The sequence below is a fragment of the Cryptomeria japonica genome, chromosome 3, assembly GCF_030272615.1.
Source record: "Cryptomeria japonica chromosome 3, Sugi_1.0, whole genome shotgun sequence".
Lineage (NCBI taxonomy): Eukaryota > Viridiplantae > Streptophyta > Pinopsida > Cupressales > Cupressaceae > Cryptomeria > Cryptomeria japonica.
The window spans coordinates 930,207,899-930,218,559 of record NC_081407.1 but is presented as its reverse complement, the minus strand read 5'-3'; the positions used below and the strand labels follow the sequence as shown (position 1 = coordinate 930,218,559).

The 10,661-nt window shown below is 35.1% G+C and overlaps 1 protein-coding gene across 2 annotated transcripts; it reads left to right on the top strand.

Moving 5' to 3' along the window:
* The first annotated feature begins 3,045 nt into the window (after positions 1 to 3,045).
* On the top strand, positions 3,046 to 7,986 carry LOC131040474 (APETALA2-like protein 2). Of its 2 annotated transcripts, none has more exons than XM_057973423.1 (11): positions 3,046 to 3,357; positions 3,537 to 4,405; positions 4,628 to 4,653; positions 4,764 to 4,794; positions 5,231 to 5,318; positions 5,412 to 5,557; positions 5,730 to 5,774; positions 5,883 to 6,022; positions 6,385 to 6,542; positions 6,672 to 6,797; positions 7,421 to 7,986. In XM_057973423.1, the coding sequence occupies exons 2-11, from the start codon at positions 3,753 to 3,755 to the stop codon at positions 7,748 to 7,750; spliced, it is 1,743 nt and encodes a 580-aa protein (XP_057829406.1). In that variant the 5' UTR covers positions 3,046 to 3,357; positions 3,537 to 3,752; the 3' UTR covers positions 7,751 to 7,986. The 2 variants fall into 2 exon arrangements, with proteins under 2 accessions (XP_057829406.1, XP_057829397.1); XM_057973414.1 differs by having other exon boundaries at positions 5,724 to 5,774.
* Positions 7,987 to 10,661: the final 2,675 nt, after the last annotated feature.

Here is a 10,661-nt window from a genome sequence, read left to right as displayed (position 1 = left end):
AAAAATTAAGTTTTTCTTCCTATTTGATCATGGGAACATGCATTCTCAAGCACCACTCCTATAACACATTATGCCTTCACATAATATCAATGAAGTATAACATATTCCTCACACTATTTTGTACATGCCTTATTATTTTCATGGCATTTTTCTTCTATATAGCTCCTTCATCAACCATAACTAAGTGGGCATAAATATATCTCTATATGTGCTACTTTATAACATTGTTGTCACTTGCAAGGTTCCCATCTAATAGATAGAAATCAATCAACTCCTTATAAATTTGTTTAAAAGAATCATAAGCCAATTTATAGAGAGATTATATGATCACTACCCACATAGCTTTTGTGAATTTAAAACAAACCTAGACATAATGGGGAGCATCATGCATCATGATCTTGTGATTTTGTATGGTTTTTCACTTTCTCTAGATGACAATCTACTATTTTATGAATACATGGTAAATGGAAGTCTAAAAGATGTCATGATTGGGATAGTCATCTAAATATGACCCATGGTGTTGTAGAAGGATTAACATATCTTAATCATGATTGTAACTCATGCATTGTTTACAAATATGTAAAGACTTTTAACATTATTATAAATGAAAATCTTAAAGTAGATTTACATTAGACTTGTCATTTCCAACAAAGAAAATAAAGACAACGGGGTGCATGAAGTGTTGAAGATTGCTTTGGAGGTTGTTTATCTTGCTTATTGTTCATAGGAGTTGTTGTTTTCCATGAGAATTCTTGTTGGAAGTGCACATGAGAAAGATAGTTTACACATAGTCAGAGTCTCTAGTTAAAAATGACAGTAAAGAAATATATTATACTCTTTAATAATGAATCATCAATGAGATAACTTGTTGGAAGAATGTTAGGTGATACTATACTAATTTAGGAGGGTGTGATAGAAAAGGTTAGAAAACTCATACAAAATTCATAAATTGATTCTTAGCTAGCTCCATTATACCTTTCGTCAAAGGATGAAACTAAACATGGAAATATTTTATATGATTCCTCTCTTCATTGTAGTTGGTAATTCTTTAGCTGTGACCTTAATTTTGTCCTAGCTATTCTATTATCTAGATAGTTTATTTTGAATAGGTTATGATCAAAGATTTAGAATGTTAGTTGTTACTTTTTGTCAATTATATTTTTTTAACAGTATAACTAGGGGAGAGGGCCCCATAGTGGAGTGGGGTCCAATAGTGGGGATGGTAGTTGGGCAAAATGAGTCCTTTAGTGGAGCATTAAAGGGGTCATGTAAATACTTATTCCCAAAATAATTTTAGTACATCTAAAAAACAACCAATTATGTGAGTCCACATCAACACGCCAATAAACATGACTCAGTGCACAACTATGACTCTTACATTTTTTAAGACCGTTTTGGACACCTGGACAAAAAGGCATGTTGATGTGGCAACATATTTGAGCATGTGGACTCCAAACCAAATATTTTAACTAAGGGACTTGACAGATCATATTTGAGCATGTGAACTCCAAACCAAATTTTTTAAATAGGAGACTTGACAAATCATATTTGAGCATGTGGACTCCAAACCGAATTTTTAAAATAGCAGACTTGACAAGTAAGCAACTATACAAAAATGAGAGTGATTTGTAATATTCATATAAGATTTTTGGGAAAATTAGAATGCTCCACTATAAGACCCTCTCTCGTATATCTAAATAACTTCTTATTCTATCATTCAATTTTATTTTCATTAAAAAATCTTTTTACATTTTCTTTTTTTAAATCGAAATATTTGAAATTTCTTAATTATAAAAATAAATATGAAATGAAAGTTTTCCATCTTTATAATTACAATTATATTTCCATTACTTACCTAACAATCAAATTTTAAAAATTTCACTTCTTGAGTAAACCCTATTATTTAGGGTAATCCCCAAAGTTTAAATAAATGGGGTTTTAAAGAAAATTCCTAAAGTTAAAGATGGTTTGGTTTCATTTCTTTTTGCCCAAATAAGTAAATGCACTTATAATTTTGAAGTGTACAGCACACCTAACCAAACAGTAAATGCAATTATAGTCAATAATAATAATAATAATAATGCACGCCTTGTTCATGATGTTGGTACAGCGCAAACATAAACATTTGTATTTGTTTGCTTGCCGTGAAAACCTTTGTTGAGTAAAACTGAGGTTAGGACGGTAAATAAATCATCATTTGTAAAATTAATTAAAATGAAAATGTTTAATGTTGTGAATCCTTGCTTGTCTCATTGTGCGGGGCCCACATGAAAGCTGGGTGGCGTTTGAAGCGATACAACAACATTGTATTGTCGAAGAGTTAATAATAATGATAGTGTGGTTGGGGATATGTCCACGTAGCCGCAAATAATATCACAGAAATGGGGGTCCTAAAGAAACAATGTGAGGAATATAAAAATAGGAAAAGATAAAGTTAATGTTTTTTTGCATTGCTGGAAATGCGTTAATGTTGGGGATGGCTAAGAATGGTAGGGATAAAAGTGTCATGAGTTGAGACCAAATAAGGAAACACGTATCTAATGTGTATGTGGACAAATATAGAGAGTAGTAAGTTTAAAGGCATGGCTTTAGGTTTAGGGCTAAACTTAAAATATGTATATGTTTTCTAGAAGGTTTGATTAAAATATTTTCCAAATCGAGAAGAAAACAAGGGGAGAATCTTTGGGGGGCGATATGATATGATGAAGGGAGGGAAGGAAGGGAGTGGAATCGAGTCCACATAATCAAAAATAGAATGGAGTTGAAGAATAACGTTGTACTGGGCCTTTTTTTGGTTATATTTTATGGTCGGTCAGTCAGCGCCGTTAATAAGTCCGTCATTTGAAGAAGTGCCGACAACTGTCTCTTCGCCCAACTGCAGGAAACAGAAACGGGAAAAAAAAAATTTCAGATGACCTTTTTTGGGATATTTTGATAATTATTGGTGGTGTTGTTTTTACGGCGTCAAGGTTTTGGATTGGACGGCGTTTTGTTGTTGGATAGCGTAGAGGTAAAATGGGAAAAGATGGGGGAGGGAATTAAATACCTCGCATGTCCCATCGGCATTCCACGGCTGAGATTGTGCTTGGCGAAATAATATCTGCTTGAGCGCCTCTAACTCTAAACTGTGCTCCACTTTATCTTCGTCTTCTCGTCTTGGTCTCCAACGCATTATTCACGTGATTGTGCTTTGAGTAACAACTGGAGATTGGGAAAAACACAATATAGGTTCCAGGTTCGAAACCCAACGGCATTGCTTTCAGTTTTTCAGGGCGATGCGGAGGAGAGATATTAATTGAGTGAGTTTGTGTTTCTGTGTCTGCGTCTGCGTCTGCGGGATCTCTTTTCTCCGGAACTGTAAGTTTTGCAGGTTTTCTGTTCTCTAATGTGCAAGCTGTTTTCAAGGTCGGTTTTTGCTTGTTTGTCTACTTAATTTAGGATCTGGTGTATGAATTGAGATCTGAGGAAGGGTGGAGGAGGGCCTCGTTGCGTGAGCTGATTTGTTTGATTTTGTTTTGATTTCTTGCGAATTGTAGCCGTGGAATACGACGTCCGTCGGTCGGATTGGAAAGGGATGCGAACTGTGTAGATTGTCCTTGTAAACGCTGCGGCATAAATGCGGATTGTGGAATAAATCACCGTAAGGCCGTAAGAACTACGGCGAACTACGGCTTAAACGCAGAAAAGGTCTCAAACGGCGAAGAGAATTCGGTATTTATTCTTTAAAGGTTTGAGTTTCAAAGCTTACAAGTATGTTAGATCTGAACGCTTTGCCTGGAAGACCTAATTTCGCAACGAACGGCGGCCTGGAGAAAGGCCTGGAGAAAACCTGCAGCGATGACAATACAAAGGATATGGAGTCGTTTAATTCTGAGATTTGTAGCGAGAGCACAAGACCGCAATGGCGGGTGCAGCAGCAGCAGCTTCAGGATGACTCCGGCACGTCTAATTCTTCATCCGTCGTTAATTCCGTGGAAGTCGAAGCCTGCAGCAGTCAGGGAATCGACGAGGGAGAAACATGCTCGAATGATGAAGATTCGCAGAATGCAAAGGCCGCTACTGCGTTTTCCTCTACCAAGGGTTTGAGCTTCGATTTATTTAACGTCCAGCAGGCAGAGTGTGGTACAAGCGAGCGTCTTGTTACAAAACAGTTTTTCCCCGCTGCTGGAGAGATGATGCCAGCCAATCGTTGGTTAGATTTAACGGCAGGTGGGCATGAAAAGCAAGGGCCAATGGCGGTAACGGCAACGGCACCTGCACCTGCACCTGTAATATCTGGAGGAGCAACAAGCACAGCAGTTCTACAACGTCCGAAGAAGAGCAGGCGAGGCCCGCGCTCCAAGAGTTCTCAGTATCGCGGTGTCACATTCTACAGACGAACTGGCCGCTGGGAGTCTCATATATGGTCAGTACAGTTCCAGGCTTTAATTATTGCCTTTCTTTATAGCAAATATTAAATGTACTTAGGCTAATGCTTTTCTGCTGAAAAAATGATCATGTAGATGCTTAGCTTAATTGAAATCTTTGCAGAAACTGGCTGCTTTCGATTTTTTTGGTTTGATTAAAAGCCAAATCTTTTTGTTGAGGTTTGATTAAAGCTTTAACTTCAATTTTAATGTTTCTACAGGGAGTGTGGCAAACAAGTTTATCTTGGTAAGTTTTCTTGGAGCTTTTGCATTCTATTTTTTCCATGTTGCTATCGATTGAAATTTCCATTAATAGAGTGGTTTAGACGATAGTAACGGTGGCGGATTTATGTGCAGGTGGATTCGACACTGCTCATGCAGCGGCCAGGTAATTATATAACTCTTTTCTTACTGGTGCTTTGTTTCCTGTGAATTTTGATTATCTAGACTTACTATTTAGGGTTTTTTGCTTCTTGGTATGAACATTTCTGAAACAGAAATACCTGTGCGCAGTTTTTATACGGGTAGATCTCTAGAGCACTTTAGCTAGAAACGACTTACTGTTACAACCTAATAGCTTTATTCAATTGTTGAAAACCTGCTATTTTTCAAAAATCCTGTGCTTATTTATTTTTAAGGTGTTTGGCGTAGGACATGCTTTTAGGCCCTTTGCCTTGATTATGTTCGGAACTTTAACAAAATAGGAAAAATGGTTTTAAGACCTTTAGACCCTCCATTTCATTTCCGGAGTTTTATGGTTTTAATGCGCTCTGAAAGTTGGATATCATGAAAATTATTGGGAATCGTGGTTGTGGAACATTCAGGGCATATGACAAGGCTGCTATTAAGTTCCGAGGGGCTGATGCTGACATTAATTTTAACCTCAGTGATTATGAAGACGATATGAAGCAGGTTAAATTTATTATTCATTTCATGTATTTGAGATATGTTTTTGTGTGGGTTGAATCAGAAAGTTCATCTGATTAGTTTTCTATGATTATCCAGATGGGCCATCTTTCAAAAGAAGAATTTGTGCATATTCTGCGGCGCCAAAGCACTGGTTTCTCTAGAGGAAGTTCCAAGTTCAGAGGTGTTACCCTGCACAAATGTGGCAAATGGGAAGCCAGGATGGGACAATTCATGGGCAAAAAGTAAGGGATCTTTCAGTTTTGTATGCAAGCTGTTCTATGCTATTATTTTCCAACATTGTTCTATAGATTAGATATGAAATCTTCAATAGAAATGAGTCTTTTGCTTTCATTTTATGTTGGTGTTTATGGTCACCTGATTAAAACGAACGGCTTAATATTCCGTAAGATGCAGGTATATCTACTTGGGTTTATTCGATAGCGAAGTGGAAGCTGCAAGGTGAATCAAACTTGAATTTTCTCGTTAAGTAATTTGACTTTAGGCACTGCATAGAAGTAATTGGTTAAAGAAATGAAAGTAAATGTAACTTAAATGAGGGGTTTTCAGGGCCTATGACAGGGCTGCAATCAACTGTAATGGGAGGGAGGCAGTTACTAACTTCGATCCCTCTTCCTACCAAAACGAATCATCAAGGGAAGAAAGTGAACCACTCGCACAAGATCAGATGGCAGGAGGTCAGGCTGCAGGTATGCCACATTTTCTAACTAGGATATGATTGTTTGTTTTATGTTTTGGGGATTCGCTTTTAAAAGTCTTGCTATCCGCTTAAGCGATTGGATGGAACCCAGTTTTGTTAGACTTGCTCAACTTTTTCTTAATTGTCTTCGTGTTTTCAAAGATTATCTTGGAGTCTGAGAGACTAAATTGCAATGAGTAGGATTAAAAAAGGAATAGCTATGAAGTGTCCCTGTGAGACGCACCATTTGAAGGCATGTGCTATTGTAGTGTTCTCATTGGTGATTGTGTTCACATATTCATTCTTAGCAGTAATGGCTTTAATGTGACAGAATTGGTGCTTATTTTCTCCACAATGTGTGTAAATGTTCAGGTAAAGGTCCCGATCTGAACCTTTGCCTTGGCGTTTTTGCTCCATACGGCTCTTCGACGCCTCTTGAGAACAGAAGAACAGAATTCAAATCCAAATCCACCTCGCCAGATATACGAGCAGTTGTGGATTGGAAGAAATCTGGGGTTCCAAATGCTATGGTAAGTCTTTCACTCTTGCGATTTAGCACACGAGTTCTAGTGAAATCAGAAATCTCTTCTCCATAATGCAATTTGAGTGTGTGTAAAAGTTCGATTTCTTATTCTTAGCCTGTAATTTAATTTTATCAGAGAGAAGATTACAGTCAGCAGCAGTTTCAATTGACTCCATTCTTCAATACGACTGCTTCATCAAACACGAGCCTCTACCCACAGCAAGGATCTCTTTGGAATGGATTCCATTCTGGATCCCTCAAGGTACTTACCCTCGTCTACGATCTCTCTACTCTAACTATCTAACAAAAATGACCCAATTTCTTGCATTGAAATATAACTTAAATTGATATATTCATACATTCACAAGCCTCGCATGTAGTGGGTAATGTATTGTTAGGCCTAAACAGTTAAATGTGTGGTTTGTGATGATGCTTCAATTATTCTATCTGAATTTCAACTTAAAAAAAAAGAGTACAAATATAAAATTATATTGGAAGGGTGAATTCTCAAAGATCTTGACTAAATTAAGTAGTAGTTCTGATGGAGAGGTACAAAGACAATTCTCAGTAAAAATATTTACAAGCGTAGCACCTTGTGTGTAGTCTACTAGCCTATGGTTAGGTAAAAACAGTTAGTGGGTAGTTTGTGGCTAAGCTTTAGCAATTAGTGGGAGTCAGTGATTAGGCCTAAATAATTGTATCTGAATATGAACTGGTTTAAAACAAAATGCACAACTCTGACATTATATTTGGTAGCTGGTTGAAAGATTTTATTTACAAAGATCTTTGAATGAATAGATTAGCAATAATGACAGATAGTGATAATATTTATAACTCTTTTATATCTTTTAATCATGTGCTGTAAATTTTTTTTTTTTTTTAAAGGAACCAAACAATGGTGATGAAGCAAAGAATGGAGTAGGTAGATTTGTTGTATCCGCTTTGCCTGCAGAACAACAACAGCAACCAGGTTGGATCTGGCAATTCCAAAGTAGCAATGTCATGCCAGCTGCTGCTACTGCCCCAGTTTTTAGTAGCGCAGCATCATCAGGATTCTCACCCCAAATAGTTTCAGTTAATTCAGCTGCTGTTCTTCCACCTTGGCGATTCCGTTATCATGTAGACAATACAGATAATCCCTCATCTCAGAATTCCAGTCTCAACCCCCAAGCCAAGAAATTTAAAGGTCTGGACTCATCCAATAATACAGTCTGATCATTTTACTGGCCCTAGAAAGGTATTGAACTTATTATCAAATTGGTGTAAAGTTCAAGAGGAACAAATAGACTTACGTTTCCCAGCTTGGCTTGTTTTGATTGTATTATTACCACAGTATACATATTTTTCACTTGTTTTCCCATGGTCTTGTAAGCTAACAAGATGACAATTGGACCATATCTAAGCTAATGTATTTTACTTCGGCAGAAATACCAAGTTTATTTGTTCTGATTGCCCGTGTCTTCCCTCATGCATATTTCAGCCTCTCAGAATAACGTTAATATTTGCTAATGGGAGGATCTAGTTAGATCTTTTACTTATCATTTAAGAATTCACAGTTGGTATGAATATTATGTAAATGGCATGGAGTCATTTTTAACGCTTATAAAATATTTGGAGGTGTATGAATTGAAATATTTATTTCGTTTGAAACTAAAAGGTACTAGTCAGAGGTGAAAGAAAATCTGAATAAAGCTATCAATAACATGAACTCACAGTGAATTGAAGGATTTGGAGGTGTATGAAGTAAAATATTCATTCTGTTTGAAACCAAAAGTTACTAGTCAGAGGTGAAATATAATTTGAATAAAGCTATCAATAATATGAGAACCTTTTTACTGTAATATTAAAAACAACATTTCGATTTATATGTAATATGCATGGAGATGGGGACAGAAACTGCCGGAAGTAGCAGACCATATATAATCGATATTACAATGACTGACAACAATCTTCCAATATTCACTCTAATGTTCAAGCGGTATTTTAAGAGGTGTCTTCTACATAACATGTATATTAATTTGAGTCTTTATATGAACCATGAATAATCAAGCTTCATAACTGAAGGCTAGGGATTACACAACTATTACGTTGAAAAACATCAAAACAGAAATTCTCTCATCGAAATGCATTTTTTAGATTATATTAATATAGGAATTCTTTTAAGCAATAATGTTGATGGTTCATCGTTTAGATGTCAACAAAAATAGAGTTAAAATTCATGCTAGATTTAAAAGTAATATTCTCTCATCGTTTTTGTTACAGATTAGTATAACAGAGAAGATATATTTATTTTGTTTTCTTATTCTGTAGGATCATGCTTGGAATTCCTTTGAAACTGAAAGTTTTGACAGATTAACTGGGAATAAATCGATCGATTCTTATAATTTATATATATCATTTTTTTTTTAAAATGTTAATGATTTTTTTAATTTTTTTTCAGTGTTAATATCAAGACATAATGAGTGTCAATTGGATCATTCGTATTTATAAGAGATGGGTTTGTGAGAATCACTACATTATTATTCTTATTATAATAAAGATTGACTCAAAATAATGTAGTTGAATGCTAATAAAATATAATATAATTAAAAAGCACCACCTAAATGTAAGTGAATAAGCTAGTGACTTCTATGATGAATGGTTCATAAGCTAGGATATTTGCAAAAGGTTTAACAAATGGGATAGTAACCTAAGTGAGCTTAATCTTAGGCGGAAAATGCATATTACTATCTAGTTAAATCATATAATTTGATAAGTTGGGAAAACAACACTTAAATGTAGAATGAATTAGGGAACTCTCTAATGAATGTGTAATAAGGAAAAATACTTGTTGAAGGCTTTGCAAATAGAGTAGCGTGGACTTGTACTTGGAGAAAAACTCTATGATTAAGTATGTTCGACTTGTAGCGTGGGAATGGATGAGAAGTCTCAATGTTGTCTCAATGTTTCATCCTCATGAACATCACTTAGATGCAATCACTGCTAGTTGGATCATTTATGCTCAATAGAGATGGGTTCTTGTGAATTTCTAATACTCTTCAAATATGAGTTGATAAAGATTGATTGAAAACTACACAATAAAATCACAGAAGACACTATATAAGATTAAACATGATTAAAAAATTAGAATTATGATATTAATAAATTCAAGAAGTCAACCTTATATATAATTTCCTCTAAATATCATTCTTTTGTATGGTTCAATCTTATAAGAACTTAAAGGTATCAACCTTAATCATATAGACTAAATTAGACCCTTAGTATTGAATAAATAATTTTCATAGGTGGTCTATTATGGTATTAAAAACCATGTTAGAAAATGAACTTCGACGTTAAACTTAAACAAAGCAATATACTCCTAACATTGATACATCAATGATTTTTTATGTAATTTATGAAGCTTAGGGTGGAAGTATATTTTGAACAACTTGAAAACAAGTAAGCAAATTTGAAAACAATTTGCTACTAATAAATACCATATAAATGCAACACACCCTTTGATTTATTTTAATAGAAATTAATGTTGTTGAAAATAAGGTCTAATATTTTTTAAAATATAATTATAATTAACACAAAAAATTTGATGAAGCCATAACCGATAAAACCCTCAAAGAGAATCAATCAGCTTATGCAGCAAGAGCAACACCACGAAAGCAACAAGAAAACATAACAAGTTTGCATAAACATATCATATTAATGCTTTAAAACTTTCGACAATCATCATATAATCATCAAAGAACATCTGGCAATTAATCATTTACATGCAGGCTATCAACCAGATACAATCCAATCTGGGACTCTAAGAATCAACTAGATCACAAAATGCGAATCTCAATCCTTATTCTCAATTCTACTTCCTCTGCCCCTACAAATCATTACATAATAACATATTTATACCCACCAGAACATATCCAGGGTGACATCATAAGATTACATTTACCAATGTAGGAAATGAAACATGTAATTAGGTCGGCCTTAAGAATTAAATAAATCTTTTCAAAAAAGTAACAACCAAGCAATGTGGTTTAGTAGGAAGGTCGGTCACACGTCAAAGAACATCAGACAAGACCCAAGAGAGATCCACATGCCAAGAATCGCACTGGTAATGAAGGAAAACCAACTGGTA